Source organism: Chrysemys picta, chromosome 3 (assembly GCF_011386835.1).
Source record: "Chrysemys picta bellii isolate R12L10 chromosome 3, ASM1138683v2, whole genome shotgun sequence".
Taxonomy (NCBI): Eukaryota; Metazoa; Chordata; order Testudines; family Emydidae; genus Chrysemys; species Chrysemys picta.
In genome coordinates this window covers 162310893-162334402 of record NC_088793.1, presented here as the reverse complement: position 1 = coordinate 162334402, position 23510 = coordinate 162310893, and the positions used below count along the sequence as shown (strand labels likewise).

Here is a 23510-nt window from a genome sequence, read left to right as displayed (position 1 = left end):
GGTCTGATTTTAGGGACATAGAAATATCAAGGCCAGTTTAGTTTACATTAAAAGAAGACTAAATATGTGCAGGGGATAGTCTTGAAAGTGTACTAAACCAGTTTTTGGTGTTGAAAGTTTGTGCCTGTGCTTTACTCCAAAGATAATGGGCTAATCACAATCTGTTTTACAGTCACCCAGGACTGGCCTCTGGTACCCCAAAAAACACACAGCCATGAATCCTCCAAATCAAGGGGACTGCAAACCAATTTGTGTCTGAGGGGGCTAGTGCCTCATGGGCTGCTGCTGCTGACAAGGCAGCAACAGGCCTCCTCTGAGCCTGCTGGCTGGCTCCCTGAGTACCCAGCATGGAAGGCTATATTTATTATTAAATGGACTTAGCCTGGAACTAAGACCTGAGGCTTCCTACATTCTAATCTGACAGACAGTGAATTCTTTCTGGGGGCTAGTCAAATCACTTAGCCACTCTTTGTTTCTGTGTATCCATATGTAAGATGGAGGCAATAATACATATCTCCATACCTACTTAACATATGTAGTGTTGCCAGTTTTGGTTGGACGTATTCCTGGAGGTTTCATCACATGACATAATCTTTAATTAAAGATTAATCTTTAATTCCTGGAGACTTCAGAACAATCCTGGAGATTTGGCAACCCTAGGGTGATAAGAACGGCCATACTGGGTCAAACCAAAGGTCCATCTAGCCCAGTCTCCTGTCTTCTGACAGTGGCCAATGCCAGGTGCCTCAGAGGGAATGAACAGAACAGGTAATCATCAAGTGATCCATCCCCTGTCACCCAGTCCCAGTGTCTGGGATTAAATAGTGAATTGATGTTTGTAGAGCACTGTTATGCGTGTGCTAGAACTCTCCAGATTGCACACGCTCGTCCTCACAGGGACTGAGGCCCAGACCCCCAGACTCCAGTCTCATTTGGAGAATGTCCCCTTGAAATTAAACATTTCTAAATATTACAACCCTAGCCTCCACTTCTGCAGTGGAAGAGAGCATAACATTTTGCTCCAGAACCTTTTTACATAAAATGAACCTGTTGAGTTTGGGATTCCCCACAGAACCACCATTTTAACCCACCCTAAACTCCTCAGCCTGGTCCTGAGAATGGTGCTGTGATCACAGCGGAGAGGAGTTATTTATATTTGGTAAGGGGTAGGGAAAGAGGTTAGAAAAGTGGCTCCATAGACCCTAAAAATATTCAGGCCATTTCTGAAAGTGTCAAATACTAAGGAGTCCATTGGAGTCACTGAGAAATATCACCAGCTGTCCAGTATGCCCACTCAGGGCTTTAAACATAGCTGAAATAAGGTTACTTTCTTTTTCTAACTTATATGTATAGTATGTTTAGTTTATTAACAAACAATGATGACATTTTTTTTCACTTGGCGCAGTGTATTGAAAACTGCATTCTTGCTGCCTCAGAGCTGGCCTGAGCAGCCATATTGGCATCAGACCCCTGTCTCCAAGTGCAGGTGCATCCTGTCCATCTGCGGCAGGTTCCCCTTGAAGTTGTTAAGATTCCACAATTCCCATGTGCCTCTCTCTGACCTTACGCCTCGGTTCCAATACCTTGAGAAATCTTAGAGCCGTGAAAAGAGGGATATGCACAGCAGGTGCAGCGACGTAGCTATGCCAAGAGTCTCATATGCTGAAGAGAAGAATAGATTTGTAACAGAAGTAACGTTTGCAATAAGTCTGATGGATTCAGTAAAACTATGTCTGGACAATATTTTTTTTAAAAAATATGGCTCATTAGTAAATTGGCACTGAGATAACATCCCAAAGCCAGGTTTAATTCTGCTGTCAGTATAAATGAAATTTATGAGGCAGGTGCCAAAAAGAGGACAGATTTAATAATAATAAACGCACACGCAAACCCAGCCCAATACTTAATCTCCTGTTGATAAGAGAATGAAAAACACTGTCTTTCATAAAAAAACATTCTTGGGTTTTTTTTATTATAATTATTATTTTATTTTTACTACCACCCTCAAGAAGTCTGCGTATAAAGCAGTATAGTTATAAGTAATGTAGCCAGGCTTTTCATTGTATCTGCATGTTCACTCTGCCAATGGGGATGTCTCTTGTTACAGATCCCTTCTGAAAACTTCATTTAAGTAGTCTGCAACCAAGAAAAGAGGTGGGGGAAAGAAAGGAAGAAAAGGCCTTTGTTATGAAGTAGCCTGTGGTCAATCTTGCAAACATTGAAGGAGTTGAATCTGATACGTTTTAGGCATCAGCATGCTCAGCTTACCCAATACAACAAATTCAGAGGGCCTCAACTTTACCAGTTAAGAGGGTCAGCTTGTGTTCCCTGATCAGTTTCTTAAATGGAGATGGAAGCTAGCGCCTGTGATTCTTGCTTATAAATCCTAGCTGAAAAAGGAGCGGCACTCCATGGAAAGAGATGAAAGACACTTTGGGTATTTTTCTTACATTCCAGTATAAGCAGAATAGCAAAGTGCATACCTGAGAATTTTCCAAACACAACACACATCTATTTACATATTTGATTTCAGTGGTGATACATGATAACCTGGGATTTCATTCAAAGGATACCGATGGCGATTTGGAAGGGTTCTCCTTCCTCAGACGTTCAGAAAATAGCTGGCGAAAGCTGAAGGACCGTTTGTTGGCAACCTTAATCAGGAGAAAACATGAGGCAGAGAGCGTGAAGACTGTCATCTTGTGCCGAAAAAACCCTCTTCCATTGTTACACTAGACTGCTGTGCATGCAGGGTGAAATCCTGGCCCTATTGAAGTCAATGGGATTGACTTCAGTAGGGCCAGAATTTTACCCCAGAGCGTTAAAGCGAGGCTGCCGGCCCTGGTGGAAAGACTTGCGCTGGTGGAAAGGGTCGAGCCAGCATGCTAAAGATAGCAGTGTTGGTTTTCTGGCTCGGTTCTGCCAAATCTCACCAGGAGTAGAAAATCATGAGACCATGTGACTGCAGTAATGATATGAGATTCTAGGGTAGAGCAAGCAAAGCTTCACTGTACATTTAGCCATAGAATTATATTGGTCTTTTTGCCTTTGTGTCATAATTGTAGAACATTCTGATGTGCAGCCACCATTAAGCCTTAAGCCGTGTGTGTCAATTACTAATTTAAAAAAATAGTTAAAGGGCCTGATTCACATTTACATTCTTTTAAAGGCCCCTTTACACTAGCAGAGTGATGTAAAGGGGCCTTAGTGTGAATGAGGTTCAGTTTCATAGCTTTTAATCATTTTAGTTTGTGTATGTCTTAAAGATGGTCCAGGATGGAAAGCCAACTGGTACCACCAAAGTACTCTTGGGGAACTTGGTTCCCCTTTTAAGTAGACCAAGATAATTGTTGAACAGCCCAAAATATGACCTGAAAATAGCTCTCTTGATGTGCACCAAGTGTTATCATCAGTGCTCAGTCCCTGTGTTTCAGCACAGGAGAGGAAAAGCAACACAGCAGCACCAAAAGATATAAATAAAGCAGAGGGAAGGAACGAGACGAGTGAATGTGTGCCGTGGAATTTCTTTTCAATTGATTCATTTCCGAGCAATCCTAGAGGCAGCAGCAGAATGCATATAGTAAAGCAGAACACATCTGTGAAAAACTTGCAGGTGTTTACATGCAGGTTGCTGGCTGGCCTGATTTTTTTTTTTTTTTTTTTTTGCAAAGGGGTGACTTTCTGATCTTCCAGAGAGAGAAAGAGAGGGGGAATAATTACTAGTCTTTCCCACTCCAGTGCTGCTTGTTCTGCTTCATCCTGAGAAGTGTAATTTAGAGGGGCAGATTCATAATCTGGGAAGGGTTCCATATTCATTTCTAAGAAAGTGAAGCATTCAACACTGGTCACACTAAGTCTTTCTTTGGTCTGTCACTGTGCCATCAGCAGTGATTGCTTTGTCCCATCTGGATTCTCCGTGCTCTGGGCAGGAATATATAACTTCATTTATCATTTTATAATCCTAGAGATGTAATGTTACACAGCACTCACGCAGCAAATCTAATAGTATAGCACAGCCGTGAAGAAAGATGAGCTCTGAGTGCACATTGGAAAAAAGAGAAAGAAAGTTTTTCTAGGGAAGGCTACAGACCTTCTTTCTCTAGTCAGAGGTTTCAACCATTTGAATATAGCTTTCAAACACCTCTGTAGTTCAGAGATATTTGGATCAGGATTTTGATTCAGGGCTTTGTGCTTAGTCCTACCACACTAAAATATTTCCCCCAATACTAGTAATGTTTCTTCTATAGTGGAACTGCACTTCTATACAGTCCTGGCCCTTTACAATTCCACTTCTCTTGTGGGGGGAGAAGTGTCATTTTTACAGGAACTCAGATTTATTCAGTGGAATGCACTCTCAAGACAGGAGGAATTTTAAAGGGCCAGGATCATGTCTTGTGTTTGACTGAATAGCAGTGCCTGACTACGAAGTACTAATAACAAAAGGTCCTCACAGTCCATATGATAATTTACTCTAACATATATTTAAACATGTAAGTCTAACTGCACAGTATCTAGTCTTCGTTCTCCTGTCTCTACCACTAGATTTCCATAGTCATTTCCTTTTCAATCTAAGCAGATGTTAGATGCACACATACAACTCCCTTTCCAATCAATGGGTTTTGTGCGTGGAAAGACTTTGTGATGGTGTGTATGTATTTTAAGGTTTTACTTTCACTTTCCTCCTAGCCCTGAGTCGCAATCGGATCCCCCATTCTGTTTTGCAAATGGGTGACCCTGCAATACTTCGTTTAGGCTAAATTCAACAAGGTCTCTCTGTCTCCAAAAATAAGTGTGTTGTAATTTGTTCTGTGGCCTGTTTCTCTTTATGGGAGCCTCTTAGATCCCACATAATGTCATTGGTATGTGTTGTGCAATGCAGGAAGAATGGGTTAGTAAGAGCACACTGACATACAGGTAATTGTTTTACAGCAGGCCTTCTTTTGAAAGGGAATAGTAGCTGTTGAAAAAAACCAGCTTTTGTTATCCACTGACATTAAATATGGTCACCCTTCTCTATAAAAGCCTTTTCCTCTCACCTCACCCACCAGCCATCCAGACTCTTTCACTATCGCTTTCTATTTTGGTAAAATTCTCCTGCAGCGGGTGGCAGTGTGTGTGGGCTGGAATGAAGCAGGCATGCGTAGTATCTCTTTCTCCAAACTATTTAGCTCTTGCTGTCTCTACTTTGACAGCACTTAGCGTTTGGTCTTGTTTTTTTCATAGTTCATTCATCTGCAGGAAAGGAAGAAGGAATGGGTGCCCATGATGCTGTACAGCATCCAGTGACATATTAATGTTGGGTTTGTTAATGGCAAATAATAGGCAATATCAAGAAAAAGAGAGAGGTAAAGAGAGGATACACAGATGTTTTTTCATAACATTTTTGCCTTTTCATTTAGGCCATGCCCAGTGTGTTACTTTATAGCCCACTGTGTGGCTTTTTGATCACGCAATCACGCAGACACTTGTGTTCAACAATTGTTTGCGTGTTTTTGTAGTTGGTCTGTTTATCACACGTTTGACACCATTATCCTAGGCAACTAGCAGGGACTGGGAGAAAGTTTTTTGCTTTATGCCTTTTGGAGAAGGGAGCCAGGGATTGGCGAAGATTTAGGTCAGATTTTCAGTAGGTCTCACCACCCACAATTGGAGCCAGGTATTCAGGAGCACTCGGTTCCCATTTCAGCACCAGAATACATGCCAGATTTTCAAAAGAGCATAGCATCTGCTGAGTGCTTTTGAAAATCAGGCCACAAGTGTCACAGTAGCAACGACTGGTTGCTATGGTCTTTGGAAAATCTGACCCTTATTTAGGTATCTCTGTGGGAGCTGAGCAACTTCGAAAACCTATCCCGAAGTATGGGTGCTGAGCATCCAGAAAATCTGGTCTTTCTTGTCTTGGCTTAAAGCACCGGAATAGGTGTCTGTCAAAAATACGTTAGCACTAGTTTCCCAGTTTGCAAGTGGACCCTGGGTCTCTTTGCACCAGGGTGGGTTCCAAGCCTGAATTAACTCAGTTTCCTTGCAGCTACAGTCTATCAGAAAGCAGTGGCTGTATGTGCCCGATAAAGGGATGATAATGATAATGTCGACTATGGCTACTTTGGCCATCACCAGACACATCTTTTCAGATAAACCAGCAGTGCACCCACATGTCCCTGTAACTTTGTTAAGTTTCACCATCCTCCCCCACATTTTGGGGGAGTGAAGTAGCTGTTATCCTTTCTCCTGGCCTCCTCAGCTGCAGGGACTGGATGTGTTTTGGCAGCGTGGCTAGCATGTAGCACAGAAGATGGACATGCATTCACTCTTGCTGTCTTGCACAGCAGCCCTTCTCCACCCGGTGGCACAGAGTCAATGAGAGAGGGAGAAGGAAGAGCCAGAACTGACTATGTTCAGTAGGGTAACCGGTTTGTAGCCTGTATTGGTGGTATGGGGTGGCATTGCACAGAATAGCAGCAGTAAGCTGTTGAGTCATGCTCTGCTAGCTCAGATTTGGGTAAAGAACTTGCAGGGCCTGCAGAGCAGCAGGTGAGAGGGCTGCGTAGGTGGAGTGGGTGTATAGCCATTTACTGCCTTGTTTGTTTGTTTTCCAGATGGAATTATGTTTTAAGTTGAGACTGCAAAGATTAGTAGCTTCATGGGAATGGGAGTTGAAGGGAGACCAAGAAAACATGCACAGTCAGAGGCAACACGTGGCGGGGCAGGGACACAGAGTCATGTGACCCCCCCCTAGATTTCTGCCAGGCCTGCTGCAGGGTCACCGCTGGGCAACTGTCCCAGTATTTGTTTGGGTCTCGCACCGGGACCTGTGGGTGATTTAACCAGGGCCATAGGGTGGCTGATGCACAGGAGCCCCCTCCAGGGGGTGGGGGGGCACCTTGGAAGCCATGGCTGGAAGGAAACCACCCAGCCTCCAGGGGCTTGGGGCATGGCCAGGGCTGCCCCACTCCCGCACTTGGATTTCCTGTTGACTCAGAGCCTGCCTTGCTCAGTCACGTGGTGCTGCTGGGCCCCAGCCCTGCACGGCAGCTGGCGGAGCCAACCCAGGCAAGTGACCGCGGAGGCCAGGCGAGCTGCGCTGCAAGCTGCACCCTGCGGGGAGAGGCAGGAGCAACAGCTGGGTGCTGCAGGGAAGGGCTGCTGCTTTCCGGGAGGGGAGACTGAGGGCAAGGGGGAGGCCTGCCCGGGTGTGTGACCTGAGCTGTTTGGGGGAGTGGGGGAAGGAGGGCAGTCGAACCTTTAAATTGTGCCCTCCTACTATCAAGAGTTATGCGTCATCTCTGTTAGAAGATTACATCTTTTTCTAACTGTGGCCAACTTTCCAAGCAGATAAACATATTAATTTTCTTATTGTATTGTAGATTTTTACAGAGGAACAGCAGTTCAACAGTGGAACATTAAGCACAAAGTTGGATAATTACCATCTTGTAAATCCATGACCCCCTAGAACTGTATGGCTGTAGTTGGCTATGCACTGCGTGGCTACATGGAGCTTCACAGGCACAGCGTGGCTAGAAGTCACCTCCTCCTGTTGTAATACTTGTACCATTTCAGCATAGATCATAATCTATTAGTTATCAGCAGAACAGGGCTTGTGATGTACATTGAGTCCTGATAGGCAGTTCATGAAAATATAAAGAGAAAATTACACAGATAGATTCCCTTCTGGGTATGCATTGACCATAATGACTCTTAAAAGTTCATGAGCTAATATGGAAAGAAGTTAATTAAATAAAGGCACCTCATCAGTATTGATTTGTGGAAATATAACTGATTGGGGGAAAAGTCAGCATTTTGGGTAACTAGAGTAGGAGTCCTGTCTAGGGCTAAGGTTTTGGGTTTGGGTTTTTTCATAGCAAGGATTTGGACTTGACAATCCATGTTCTTAATGGTGGCATATTGGCCCTTTACCATTCTGCTGGGTTGACTGTTCTAGCAGCCAGTATCAGTGGTACAGCAACTGATTTAATTTCAGTTGTCATCAATCCTCAGTTTTCCCACGGCTTCAGAAGAGTAGTCAGCAATTGGGTCCCAAACCTATTCTCTTTCTTACTGCCTTTATGTTAAGGAAATATCTCTTCCTTTCTTTCTCTCTCTCTCTCTCTGTATATCCAGATATATTATGTCCATTGTCATGATATGTAGATACCAAACACACAAATTCAAAGAAGTACCAGGGATATGAGATTGTGAACCTTGTACTCCACTTCTCTTCCCTCCCCTCTGCCCACTGTGATTAGGATTTATTACTACGGATTATTCTTTGGAATAGATCAAGTTACCTACCATTTTGCTTTGGCCCTCCAGAACAGATTTTTAAAGATATTTAGGCATTGCTGCACTGAGTGTTGCAACTTCTGACTTTGTTAGGAGCCTTATCTCATTTTCAAAAGGGATTTAGGCACTTAGAAACCAAAATCCCATTGAAAAATCAATGGAATTTAGGCTCCTGGGTGCCTAAATCCCTTTTGAAAATGAGACTCAGATTCCTAAATAAGTGATGGATTGCAGCGTGGAGTGCAGCAATACTTAATGCCTTTACAAATCTGAGCCTCCCTCAATAACAGAAGCTACAAACAGATGTGTCTTGCATTATGCTCTGAAAGAGGCAAGACACAAATGTATCCTGATCTGTGGTGGAAGGGAATGCCATTGCCGGGAGCCCTCAGCTGAAAACTCCCTGCTGTACACTCCCAAGAATGTCACCCTTAGCTCCATCAGCCACAGTGTCCCTGTTGGATAGTAGTGTTAGCAGGGGACTGTGGATAGAGAAGTGGTTGCTCAAGGAGTCAGGTAATAACCCATTGACAACTTTGAAGATTAAAAACTGGGATGTTAAAGCGGATCCAGACAGGAAGCCAGTGCAGAGCTGACTTTCTGACTTTGTGGCATCACTGCAGAAGTTGAATAGATATCTGCATCAAGCTCCACACTGCAGCCACAGTATGATCCATCTAGGTCCAAGGCATTGGAATAGCAGATGGATGTCTTCAGAAGCCTTTATCACAGAGGGAAAAGCTTACCATGGGGGTGTACATCTGAGCTGTCCATTTGGGCCTCTGAATATTTGAATGATGGACCCCTGAAAACATGAATGAAGCCCATAGGCATGATTTGGCTCATCTGTATATAGGCATCTGATTGCATTCTGGAGACTGCTTCCCACAGAATTTTGCAGTCACGTTGGAGTCACAAGGGGTGAGCAGAATAATTAGCCGTGAGCTTTTGGAATCCAGATGTGTTAGACAACTGTCTCATTCCTTGGAGAGGTTTTCACTGGAAGAGGGTGCCTGACAGCAAGGATAGGATCCTGCTGGAAAGATATTCAGTGATAGCTTACAAGTTGCCTTTCCCTCCACCTCCCAGTACATACAGCTTCAGTTGTCACATGCCGTTGTTAAAGGAGGGCTGCTCTGGACAAGAATCCATATGTAGGGCCAGGAATGAAATCTAAACAGGAGGTGGGAAGAAACAATGTCATGTTATGCAAAAGTGACTGCTGCCTATTAAAAAAAAAAGTAGGCTATTGCTATCAGTGAGTTGCAATCTAAACAGTCGAAATGGTTCTAATAGTCAGAGGGCTAGGGACCTCTGCCAGAGCAGAAAAAGCATAACAACTGCATTTAATAACAATCAAGCTACTCTTATAAATATTTGCATATGCTTCTTCAAAGGCTAGTACATGGCCATTCATATAATTCAGTTAGGACGAATAAAAAGGAGAGACAGAGAGGGGGAAAAAAGGGACCCCATGTTTTGTAACTGTCATAATGAAGAACGGGCAGAACACCAGAAAGAAGAGGAGAAGGAGGGGAAAATAAAAAGCAAAGAAAACCCTCCAAAGTTTAATAAACACAAAAGGGAATAAAAATAAATCTTTCAAGCATTTATTACCAGCCCTTGATGGAAGGATTAGATTGAAGCTCTCAGCCTTTCCAGTGTGGGTGGATGTGTGAAGTCAGTCCTTATGGTTTCTACCAATGAGAAAAGAAAAGTTGTTTACATTTCCTAACAACAGGAAACATATTGAATTAGTTCCACTCATTCGTGATGCTCTTTCAAAGAATGTTTAAGGCTTCTGCTCTCTAACAATGAAACTGTGCTTGGAAACTAAATGGGACGGACTCATCCCTGGTGTAAATGCATTGAAATTCTTGGGCCAGAGTCAAAGGGGAGTTGAAGGGAGTCCAACTGTGCCTAATTTGATACAATTTGTATGCTAGGGAGGAGTCAGAAGAAGATACAAATTACAGCATTTTAGAGTCACTTGGGGCCAAATCCAACTTTTTAAAAAGTCAGTGGGAGTCTTTCTACTGTCTTAAAGATGGCTACAATACACAGACTTAATGTTGATACAATAGGATGGATAGATTTCTGAAGCCCCAATTTTGCAGTTATTTGTAAAGATTTTGTAAATTAAGTAACCCGTCCTCAGTTATTTTCAAATCTTTGATATCCCCACACCTTTTGTGTAATGGAGATTGAATTCTATTTTATTTGGCAACGAAAAAATGGTAAAATAAATAGATAAAAATATTGATTTTGTTTGATCGGAAAAAATATATTGGAGAGGTGCATCAACGAAATTATTGGCAGATCCTTCAAAAATGCATTCATGGATTAATAATAGGCTGTATCTAAAACAAAAAACAGAAAAGGGACAAGGAAGTATAATTTCTATAAACAACATTGAGCAACCTAGAGGAGACCCTTGCTAGATCTTATTCAGTAGAAATAGAGGAAGAAATATGTGGACATACAGTAGAACTTAATTTAATTCTGACACAGAGGGATGAATGGGATCTTATGTACCTCAAATAAAAGCATATGAACAGGATGTGTGTGTTTGTGCATGCGTGTGCATTTGCCTGTGTGTACGGGAGGAGTAGCCCTTTCCTAACCTGGTTTATCCACAGAGAATAAAATCGTAGGCTGATACCTTAAATAATTGACAAGGAAGGACAATTTACAATTAATCCTAAAGACATCAATCATATATTTATGCATTATTAGCCAAAATTATATTCCTCCCATGATGTGAAATCTGAGGGTTCTATTGAAAAATTTCTTTTCCTAGTAGGACAAGATTTGAACCAGGCACAGGTAGTAATCTTGGAGTTCCCTATAACAGAAAAAGAAATCAAGAAGGTTATTTCTGCTCTAAATGGGGATATACCCCCTGGTTCAGACACCTTTCTGATCGAATTTCTCAAAAGTATTGAGACTAAATTTTGTTTGGTATGTAAAGGGAAGAAGGCAATTCCCTAGAACTTTGAGAGAGGCCCACAGCCATTGTATTACTCAAGATAAGGACTTCCTGTTACCAAGGCTTTATAGACCAAATTCTGAATTTAAGATTATAGCAAACATTTTAGCCAGCTGGGTGGCAAGGATGTTGCCCAACATAGTGATCAGTTGGGGGTTGTTTTATGATGGGTTGTTTTATGATGTTTGCTAATTTGAGAAGATTTTTTAATTGATGGGACCAGTAAGAAAGACTGGTAAGTCAATGTGCTAACTGCACTAGGTGTGAGGAAAGCATTTGACCATGTTGAGTGGAACTTTATTTTGGAAATCCTCTTTTATGTGGGCTTTGGTACGTATTCTGAGAATTGGTTATCTACTATGTATAGTGAAGCCAAACTATGGTCTAGATCAGATCTTTATCTTCTGAAATTTTCCTCTTATTAAGAATTACTTTTCAAGATTATCCATTTTCCAGGTTTTAATGAGATTTTGGGCCATATGTCTAGAGGAGATGCCCTTGTAAAGGGCATAAGGACAGTAGAAATATATGATTTCATTTTTTGCTGATGGGGCCCTTCTCTTTACTGCATTGGTACTTGCCTTGTATTTGTTCTTTACTGTATTCAAATCCAGACAGAATGTATAAAACAGATGCAATGAACAGTGACAGGTGTACTAAATGTAAAAGTGAGGCTGGTGCCTTTTTGAAAATGATCTAGAACTGCTGGGTTGTTCAAAAGTTCAGATAGCAGAGGAAAAATACCTTAAATACATTGTAGACATGCAACATGTTCTTTGTCTGTGGGTTTCCATTATTAATGATCTGTCCCAATCATCCTCTAGTGGTTTAGAAATAGACTCAAACTTATTGGAGTTGTCTTTTCTATAGCTAGGAATTGTATAATGCCTCAGAAGAAAGAACTCTATTCCATCAGTAGGAGAATGTATTAATGCCCTAGAGTCAGTATACTACAGGAAAAGGGATTGAGCAAGAGTCTCCTCCAGGATGTTTAAGAAAGCTCAAGAGTCACACTTGGGTTTTTAACAATATAGGCCCAATCCTATAATGTGCTGGGTGCCAACTGCTTCCACAGCATGACAAGTATTGAGATGTGTGAAGGGTGGGGAGAATGTTGTGTTTTAAAGATGGTGGCCCAAATTTTCTGCTGGCATAACCCTGATGAAGCCCGCAGAGTTACATGGATAGAAGATTTGGCCCACTTTGTCAATTTGTAATGCTCCCCCCCCAATTATGTGTTTTTCATCTTTGTTGCTCTTCTATACAGTTTTCAATTTAAAAAAATGTAAAAGAAAAGTCAGACTTCCCCTTAGCTTTAGTGGGAATTGTATCAGGCCCCTAGCTTCACTTAGACTCATCTCTGAATTTGGCTCACTGTACCCACTCTGCAATTGGAGGACCTCTTGCCAAACAGCAGTGTGAAGAATGTCACATATGTAGAGCGTTTTCAGCAACACTATTACTCTTGCACCAAAAAAATAAAAATTCTGCACCAAAAAAATAAAAATTCTGCACACAATATTTTAAAATTCTGCAAATTTTATTAATCAAATATATGTGGAGGCTCCAGCATGGCATTGGGGAGCACAGGCCACTAGCTGCACAGAGGTGGGAGATCACACCTCTGTGCAGCTCCCCCCTGAGACATGGACTTAGCAGTGGGGCTACACCCAACCCTGACATAGCGCAAGGACTGGGCCTGCCCCGGAAACACCCCAGGGCTCTGCCCCTCCAGGCCAGGTGTGGGCAGGCAGGCTTTGCAAGTCAGGATCCAAGTGTGGAGGGGCTTAGTATGGGGGATCCAAGTGTGGGTTGAGAGGGTTCTGTGTGGGGCAATCTGGGTGCGGGCAGCTCAGTAGGGGATCCGAATGCGGGGGATCTAGATGCACAGGGTTTTGTTGGGGGGTTCTAAGTCCAGGGGAGTCCTGGTGAAGGTAGTTTGGGATCAGCAGGGGGAGGGGTGTGGGTGTACGGGGGACTGAACTCAGCAGGGGGGTCTGGGTGTGTGGGCAGCTCCCTGTACAGGGATCCCTCCCCCTGCACCTGAGGAGCAATTGGTGCAGGAAGCACAGGAGGGGAGGAGGAGTTTGCAGAGCTTCCTGCAGCTGGGGGAGAAATCTGGGGGTGGGTCTGACTTGGCTCCCGATGCTGTGCAGGGGAAGAGGAAGTCCCGTCCTCCCCAGCCCAACCGGGACTAGCAGCTGAGCCTGGTGCAGGATAAAAGCCACTAGCCGGGTCTTCCCTAGTCCCGTCCTTTGCCCCACAGTGATTTACCTCTTTGGCGGCTGCTCTGGGCACCCGAAACATACTGCTGGGGAGGGTAGCTCACTGCTCTTGTGGCTTCCCTGTCATTTTTCTGCAGGGAAGCAAAGAAATCTGCAGGGGACATAAATTCTGCGCATGTGCAGTATTCCCCCAGGAGTAGCATTATGCATGGTTTGCTGCTTGTGCTCATGGACAAAATTAGGTAGAACAGCTTACAATGATCACTGAACCCATTAAGTTACATGGAATTGGGTGTAAGTGCTTGCCATGTTAACATCAGATAAGGTTTAGGAGAGGAAGCCTTTTGGAATTTAAACTGATGATTTTTGTAATGCTGTCTTTTAAGATTTTGATTCAGCTTTTCTAAATATTAAAATTGTGCCTGTGCTTTTGCCTGATCATCTTCAGTGCACAGCAAGAGTTCATTTTAATATATATGATCAGTTATCATTGATAGTTGGTCACTGGATATGTAGTTCTCTTTTTGTACATGCTGGTCTATTCCCTTTCCCTTCTAATTATTTTTTGCAGTTTAATACAATCAAAATATTTAAAACAGAAAACACATTGTACAGGGCTGAATATTTTTACTGTAGGCTTTGAAAAAATGAAACCTATATGGGGCAAAATGCTTGCCATTAAATTCTGTTTTCTTGGAAAATACAATTAAGCCTATGCAAGTCTGAAGTCATTCGCCAGATATCAACTGTCATGAACATGCTCCAATTTATAAGCATCCAGGATTTTCCACTGTTACTTTCAAAGAACAGGGTTAAATGCATGCCCTGAAATAGAGTTTGAAATGGTTTGTTAATCTCTATTAATCTGCTATTCCTCTAGTCAAACACATGTGTTTATTTTTCTGGTTAAATTGTTAATGATATTAAATTGGCCGTTGGAAACTGAATCATGCTGCACACATTTCCCTTACTGTTTCTTGAGGCTATCGTATGTTGCGGTCTTTGAAAGAACAATGTATTTTATCATTTTAAAAGATTACACTAACTTCTTGCAGATGCCATCCCACCAAACTATTACAGCCTTTACTACAGAATCGTAAGATTTGACGTCTCAGCGATGGAGAAAAATGCTTCCAACTTGGTGAAGGCAGAGTTTAGAGTTTTTCGTATGCAGAATTCAAGGGCACGGGTATCTGAACAACGAATAGAACTGTATCAGGTAAAGCTCTGACTATTACTGCGGATTATTGTACTAAGTCCTTATGATAACGTTCCCTGTGCCTGATTCTCTGCTGTCTTACTTTGGTTTACCCTCAAATGACCCCATTGATTTCAGTGGAGTGACTCCTAGATTACACTTATGTAAGCGAGGAGAGAATCAGGCTTCATGTGCTCAAAATCTTAAATTGAAAAACTAATTTCAAGTGTCTTCACAGTTCAAGCTAGTAAATTAATAATAATAATAATAATAATAATAATACTTTGCACTTCTACATCTCCTTTCATTGCAAAATCTCAAAGTGCTCTACAAATATTAATTCACTAATTAGGTCTTACAGCACCTTTCTGAAGTAAAAAAATATTATTATCCCCAATTAAACAGATGGAACAAAATGAGGCAGAAAGAGGTTAAGAGCCAATTTTCAAAAGCACCCTCTAATTTTGGGTGGCCAGCAACTTCAGTTGAAGTCAGTGGGAGCTGTAATGTGCTCAGCACCGTTGAAAATTAGACCTCAGATGTCTAAATTTGGGCATGCAACATTGGAGGGTGCTTATGAAACTTGACCCTACATGACCTGCCCCAAATAACACACTGAGTCAGTGGCAAGAGCAAGGAACAGAATCCAGGATCCTAACTCTCCATCTCTTGATCTAATCACTAGTTTACATATGAGAAATGGGACCGATGTTCTCAGGCCTAATCCCCAGCTGAACTGGATCAGAGCCTGTTTACTCTTCTTTACCAAAAATTATCATTATAGCATTTCAAAGTAAGATTACAATTTGAGGCTTTATTTGTGGTACTGTTTCTGTATGATAGCCACATAGATCAAAGGGAAAGGAGGAAGCAGAAACAGAGAGACGAAGAGTTACATGCTCTTGCCTCTCTTCCTTAGGGCCGTCCTGGTGAGACTTGTTTATATTTTAATAAAATGTATTTTTGTTGGTTACTCTGAAAGTTCACTAGGCATTTCAGCTAATAACATATGGTGACTTATGAGCTCAGCTACCAGTTCTCACCAAAGAAGTATGTTGGTTATCATATGGGTATTACAGGAACCACATGATACTTGTGTAGCATTGCCTCTCTGCTAGGCATTCTGCCCTGGATCACACCTGTTAAATCCCAGTAAAGTCCACAGGGGAGACTCTGGGCAGTATCATTGACTTCAGTGAGACTACTTGTGGAGTAAAGTACAGCTCAGTGGAATAAGGGTATTACCATTTGCTTTAAGAGTTTGTGCTGCTTTCTTGAAATTGGAGCTCTGCTGCTATCATCCCTGAGAAGCTGCCATGAGAAGTATGCACTGCAGTCATCATTTAGGCCAGGGATATGTGGAATTCTGTTGCAGGTGCCCAGCTTGCAAAACAAAGGATCTCAGAATCCTCTTAGAAATCAGCAGCAGGAGTGCTAGAGTTCAGATCTGCAGCTGGTTGTGGAGTGGAACCTGGCTTTATTTGATACCCATGATGGAGTGGGAGATGAGTTCAAATATATATGATATGATTTGGAAGTTTCTGTAACATTCATTAAAAGAAATAATTAAAGTGAGTCTTTGATGAAGGTGACTGAAACCCTCTATTTATAAACAAGATAGGCAGATCATAGGGGAGTGACATTGCAAGCTCACTATGCTAGCACACCAATGTGTGTCTCCCTACCTGAGGGTAGTTCAGTCTGTGTACTGACTTGGTCTCCCTACTGAGAGACTTCCTCTAAGCTCCTCAATGGTATTTAGGCACCTGGCTCCCATCAACAGGAGTTATGGTCACAATGCTTCTGTGGTAGCTAATCAGCATCCTGAAAGGTGTGTATTTGGGGCAGCCTGAGTTAAACCCATTGAATTTCTTCATTTGGGCAGTGAGGGACATGAGGGTTAAAAAAAAAAAAGTGCCTTTTCTTAACTGAGTACCTGACTGGTAATGAGGGCCAGCTGGAGCTCATTATTGAGGGTATGCGCTTGAGCAAGCTTGTGCCCTAGGTAAAGTATAGACACCTGGGAAAAGGCAGGTACCTTGACCTTATATATACAGTTATTGGTGAGAGCTGCCTACTTTTTTGTGTTGGGCAGGGGGTAATGAAGGAAGGTTTTATATCAGTAATGAATCTAGACTAGAGTGAAATCAAATCAGACTTCCCCAAAGAAACAGAAGGCTAAAGCCAGCTAGCTGGGTGTATTCTTGTATAAGAAGAATGGGTTGTGCTTATTATTTTGCTCTTACTTACTGATTAAAGACACCAAGCCTGGGACTATAATACGGTTTTAGGTCCCCAGTGTGATAAACTGAATTTGTTTGCAACATTTCCTCTGCAGCACACCTATTGGAGTGATGGGTTTGTGTGGCCACCTGTTCACTGGGTACTGAAGTGAGACACTCTGATTCATTTCTTAAAGGCTCCTGAAACTCTGGGACATTCTTATGGCTAGTTCCCTCCTCTCGTGGTTTTTATTTTCCTTTTCACTGAGGCCTCGTTATCAATCTTAAATCCTTATATACAGCTCTCAGTAAAAGGGTTGACTTCAATCATTCAGCTAGCTCTGTAATGGTGAATCTGTGCTATAAAGTACCTTCACTAGTGGTTCTGCCTACATGAGCACCACCATCTCTAAGTACTGCTAAATTCTCTTTCTGACCACCCCAAGACCTGCAGGCCGAATAGGAGGCAGCAAAAGAAGGGGAACTTGGTGGGGTCTTCAGAAGACCAGTTCTTTGAAGTGCCTCAGTCGGCTCAAAGATGAATTGTTGTTCAACATGAAGAGTTGGAGCTGGGGAGGAAGGGAAAATCAAGGAGGGTGGGTGGGAGAGAGGGGATTAAAAAAGACCTGATGTCTTGGGAATGGAGGAGAGCTTGAATAGAAGCATGGGGCTAGGATGAGATTGAAACTAGAGCTAGCAGCTTCAGAAGTGGAGAGGAGAACCTGCATATGGGAGGTAAAGCAAGGAGTGTTGAGGCAGGTTCTTAAGTCCACTGGGTTGGTAAAGGCAGGAAGGAGAGAGGAATAATAAAAGAAAGTTACTATCTGCAGAGACGTTCACAGCCAGCTCCCGTCACTGCTTCTAGTACACAATCCCATGCACGGACAGCGAGTCTCACACAAGAGCAGCAGGGCTGCTAGTAGGGTTGGCCTGCACATTCCATATTCCCCTTCCATGCATAAATACAACCCTAACTTCCTGCTTCTCTGTGGGAGATGTGGAGGGACTGCTTGTGCTAGGCTTGCTAGTACTAGTGAGCCTGGAATGGACAATGTGGTTTTGCAGCCCACATAGGGAATATATAATTTGATTGTTAGCTTCCCACTCCCTCTGAGTTCAGGGGTGGGTATTTGCATTATGTGTCAGAGTTGCATTTCATTAATGAGATCCTATTCATTAGTTTTAAAAGGACTTCCACATCCACCAGTTTCAAGGAATGAGTGTGCATGTGAGTCCTCTACCTACCTCTTTGGAGCTGAATTCAGGGGGTTGGGAGGGGCAGGAGCCACTTCAAGGGGAAGGAGGTGTTCCCCAATATGGTATGTGCAAGGATGATATGAGGGGTGAGCGCTCCATGGAAACAAAGAGACCTGGTTAACTTTTGCCCTGTAGCAGATTTCACCTCATAGTCAGAGAGGCTATGATTTGAGTGTGTGCACCCGGGGCTGGGACCAGTTGGTGTTCTTCCTAACCTGGTTAGATAGAAGTGAATGGAGCATGCATGGAAGGACTGGGTCCTAGTATTTGGAGTTAGTGTCATAGTCTTATCTTGGGAACAATTGCAGTCAAAAATATAAAGGTGGGAAAGAGAAAAACTAGGAAATTAGCCTGTGACGGCTATCACAATGATAAACATTCCTTGCATTCTCCTTCTAGTTCTCCAGGTACCTGGGTCCCTCACCTTACAGAACCATCCCTTCAAGCTGAAAAAGATAGAAGGCAGCATCTTTGCTTCTCTAAGATCTTTTATTGACAGTACTCACCCATTCCTTTGAGGCCTCATCAGAAAATGGGTGCACTGCTTTTTGCTAAGGCCCAATAAAGGCACTTACTTCAAGACTCTATTAAGACAATCAAAGGCCTAGATGCACCAGAACACAAATCACCCAGGTCTCCAGCCCCCCATTTGGTGCGATGGTGCCAATGTCTTCTTTCCCAGAGAGGTGGGGTAGTGGCATGCAGCCCCATTCTTACTCCAGGAGCAGTAACAAGGGCCTTCCTCCCCTTAGGGGTGGCAGAAGGGTCCCCTCTCCCCACTCCCAGAGAGGCAGGGTTGGCAGCAAGGAGGCCTCCTTATATCTACCCCAGTAGTCACAGTGTAGCTGTTTGAGAGGTTGGCCCAGGCCTTCGACACTCCTCTCCTCCTGTCACCAGAGCCAACGAGATGTGGGGGAAGCTGGTACAAATTACTGGGGCCTGGCAGTCCAGAAGGAGGCCCGGGGCCCAGCTTCCCCCCCCCCTCGTCGGCCCCGTTTAGCTGGTCTGCCCTTGCTGGGGGGCCTGAAAAAATTCCAGGCCTGGCTTCTCCCCCCGCCTCGTTGGCCCTATTTAGCTGGTCCGCCCTTGCTGGGGGGCCCGAACATTTTTTTTCACCGGGGCTCGAACCCGCTCTCGCCGGCCCTGCCTGTCACATAATAGATCTCAGAGTTAACACCCCATTGAGATGCACAAGGAATTTACACTTCTCAGAGCTATTGTTTCTGTTTCCCTGTGGACTCAGGCAGACATGACTGCATGTTACATCAGGGGCATATATTCAAGATTTTCTTTACAGCCACGATGGCTAAAAACTTAAAATGAAAGCTTATTTCTGAGGTAATGACATGACTCCACAAGCTGGTCTCAGACATGCACTTATAGTACCTATGCCTTAATCTGGCTCTATTCTGTCATAGAATATCAGGGTTGGAAGGGACCTCAGGAGGTCATCTAGTCCAACCCCCTGCTCAAAGCAGGGCCAATCCCCAGACAGATTTTTGCCCCAGATCCCTAAATGGCCTCCTCAAGGATTGAACTCACAACCCTGGGTTTAGCAGGCCAATGCTCAAGCCACTTCGCTATCTGTCAATGATATTCCCCCTTCTGCACATTGTGGGGCTACTGTAGGTACCAGCTGATTTGTTCTCGTTCTGGCTCTTCCACTGACTTGCTGTGTGACCATGAGCAAGTCACTTGGTGTCCTTTGTACCAGATTCTGGTGTCTTTTACATCAGTGTAAATTTGGTGGATTTCCACTGAAATCAATGCCTGAGTAGCATAACTCAGATCTGAACAAGACCCCGTGTGCCTTTGTTTCCCCATCTGTCAAAGAGGTATAATAACACTTACTTACCTCACGGTGGCATTCTCAGGATCAGTGAAAAGCCCTATGCAGATATGAAGTGCTGTATAGGTGCTAACTATTTCATCCTTATCATCAAAGGAAGGCTCTCAGGCGCAGGAACCAAATTTCTTCTGTATTACACAGATGTTACTATCTTTCCAAGACTGTAACAGGTGGACGGACCCACAGAGATTTAAACTTGTCAAAAGAGCTATAATTTCTGTCCCTTATCCTCCCAGAATCCTCCCTTTAATCAGTTCACGGTGGCTGCTGAACATCAGCACTCTGGAGAGTGGGAAGCTGGAAAGAAATAAAACAGCACAGCGACAAACACCAGAGAATGATCTTTCCTGCTCCCCCCTAGCTATCGGCTCAAGAGCATTCACGTGATGCACTTTTGAATGTACATGAAGACTTTAGAGACTATTAGGAGGCTAAAGTACTTTTGGAGGAGGAATAAGATTAAATAAACAAGTCCTAGCATCCTCCAGTGGCCCTTGCTATGTTTTTCAAGATTTATGCCAAATGCTGGCTTTATTAGAAGTTGATCAGATAAAGCTCGGATGTTATGGGAATATCTTTGTTCATCAGTGCTTTGAAGACTTCAGCACATCTTTCTTTTATTAAGGTGCTTCTGTATTTATGAATAAAGCCTCTGCACTCTTCTGAAAAGGGCCGACTTTTATGAATAAGCATTCCAAAAATAAATAGGCACCTTAGCAAAGCTGGAGAAGTGAAAAGCGCAGCAGGGCAGATTCCTATCCACTCTAGTTCTGAGAGTATTGTTTTTAAGGTAGCTTTATTAGGTACAGACTGTCAAACAATAACATGTTAAAATGACTTCCCGTGGAACCGGCGCCATGTTTTGGTAACACATCATAAAGCATCGTGAAGCATGCAGTTGAAACGCTGGTCTTACTGTGGCTGCTATCTGAGGCTGCTATATATATGGGTACCTGATAGGCTGGTAGAAGAGAGGAATGCACCACATGAAACATTAGAGGAAGAAATAGTCAAGCTGAAATAAGCAGGCAGCACCAGGGTAGAGCCCAAGGGGGACATCAGATTACAATGAAGAATTTGAAGAAACTGGGAGCAGAATTTTAGCCTTTGTGTCTCAGGGCCCAATCCAAGACTTCAGTGGCATTGGATAAGCCCCTAAGAGCTGAACAGTAGAGTACACTTCAGACAAAGTTACCTCAAAAATGTTAAGGGCCCCCTTTTGAGGTGTAGAATGACGATGCCATGGAATATATCACCCCATTATAAGTCAGATTTAAATGTAAGCCACAGCCAGTGTTCCAAATACCACACTTACAATTCAGACAGCCTTTTGTCTTGTTTTCAGTTAGGGAGTACAGTTAGAATGAGATACTAAAAGCTTGGGCCAAGTTACACTCGTGTAAATTTGAAGTAATTACATTGACTTCAGTGGAGCAACCCCAGATTAACCTTACTGTAATTGAGAACAGAACGGGGAGGCCTCATTTCTCTTTTGAACGAGAATTCCAATTGATTCAATGGGCTTGCTAAATAATGCTTTTTTCATGCTATGGGAAATACTGGTCAGAGAAATTGGATTTGGGAATCTGAACCAGGACAATCTATCTGTATTATAAACCTCACCTGAGACATTTGACTTCACTTGGCTGGTTTTGCGATGGACTACATATAAAGCAGCTTATTTTGATAGTTATCACAATTTATATGATATTTTCCAGAAATTATACTCCTGCAATCTGAAATTTAGCCTTCACTATGGCAAATGCACTGTATGCTGTGAAACTATAAACTTTGTAGGATATGTGGGCATAACAGTTTTCTTCCTTGCAAAAGGAAAAAATGAATTGGTGAGGTGTGGCGGGTCAGTATGAAGTGTATGTCTGGGTATGTGGGGTATATTTCTGCCTAACCGTTTTCTATTTGTACTATAATTCCCTTTTGTCCAACTACTACTTGTCCTGCGAAGTCTAGCACACACCAGACCTTATATAGAGTACCTCTGGCATATCAGTTGATAATGCATATCAGTTGATTAGAAAGAGTCTCATTTTTTAAAAACTTTATATATAACTATATATTGTGCTTTTGGAAACTCACCTCACCTACTGAAGTGCAGCTATCTCCTGGCTGGAATGCAGCAACTGTTGGAGACAGGGTCTGGGAACCAATCCATATCCTATTAGAAATTCACACAGGTGAATACATATTCACAGCTATACATCACTGCACATAGAAATATAGACCATTGACAGAGATTATTTACAGTTAGTGGCAAGTATACCTTATTACAGCAAAAGAGTGTCAGAGCAACTGAATGCAGAGGTGCAGTATAGTATTTGGGTACATCTTAGGGCCTAGTAGTTGATACCCTGTAGGATAGAGGGTTGGGCTGGGTTCCTACCCCCAAACAAGCAGGAGTTGGGAGTGTTATGGAGGGAAAAGCTTTAGCCTCCATTTTGAGCAGAATTTCAGGAGCGATAAAGAACCTTGAGCTGTTGAAAGTCATCCTTTTGGCTGATGAAAGAAGAGAGATGACGAGTTAGAAAGAGAGTTTAATAAATCCTGGGTCAGAAGAATGACCACCATGGTATTACAGTGCCTTTTGAGCACTGACAAGAGCATGGGGGTTCCTTGGCAAAAGGAGCTGATACTTCGCTCTGATTATTATTCATACAGGACTCCTTTGCCACTCTAAAGAGAAAGGGCTTCTGCCACACAGCTCCGTCTTGGGAGCTAGAATAATTTGTAAAAAGGGACCCAGGCATGAGCAAAAATAAGGGAAGAATGAAGCAGAGCACAGGGACCCCTTCCCTGCTAAGAGAAGAGAGAAAGGTACCCCCTTCTTTCGCTGTTGTGCAGGAACACAGATCCCCTTCTCCCATGAAATAAGAACTCCCTTGGCAGGGAAATCTGAAGAAGTTGCAGTGAAAAGAGCAGGTGCCTAGTAGGAAGAGTTTGGTGGAGTTCTAGTCTTCCTACCTGTAGATGGAGCAGCATCAGTGCTTGACAGAGAAGAAGAGATGACCCCATGAATATAAGACTCCTCCCTCCCCTTCATAAAATAAAAAGGATTGAAGAGGAGATGGTCCGTTAATGAGCTTCCCCTCCCATCTTGGAATAGAAGATTCCAGGGCAACAACATGGCTCTGTTGCCCCTTAGGTTCCACACTACTGCTAGCACTCCATTGTGTATGCACAGGGAAGCAGTAATCAGTAAAGGGGGCAGATAAGTGAGTAGAAAAGATTTGAGTGTGGAGGACAGTGGAGAGAAAAGGTTGAAAGAAAATTGGCGTGGGACAGAGTAAAGATTTGGATGGGAGGGAAGTTAATCATAAGGGAAAACTGGAGTTTAAGGAAAACAAGGCAAACTGAGAGATGGAAAGGAACAAAGAGGAATGACTTATGGAGCCGGACAGGATCTTGGGAGATGTAGTAAGTCAAAACATTTTAAAATGGATAGTAAGTATGGTGCTAAAGTATTGCAATAAAA

General features: G+C 43.0%; 1 protein-coding gene across 1 annotated transcript in view; it reads left to right on the top strand.

The window, feature by feature from the left end:
* TGFB2 (transforming growth factor beta 2) overlaps window positions 1-23510 on the top strand; it is a 73318-nt gene that overhangs the window by 31430 nt on the left and 18378 nt on the right. Inside the window, exon 2 of the mRNA XM_005306948.5 lies at window positions 14550-14713. Within this exon, the coding sequence (XP_005307005.1) occupies window positions 14550-14713 (164 nt within the window). The remainder of the gene's footprint in view (window positions 1-14549; window positions 14714-23510) is intronic.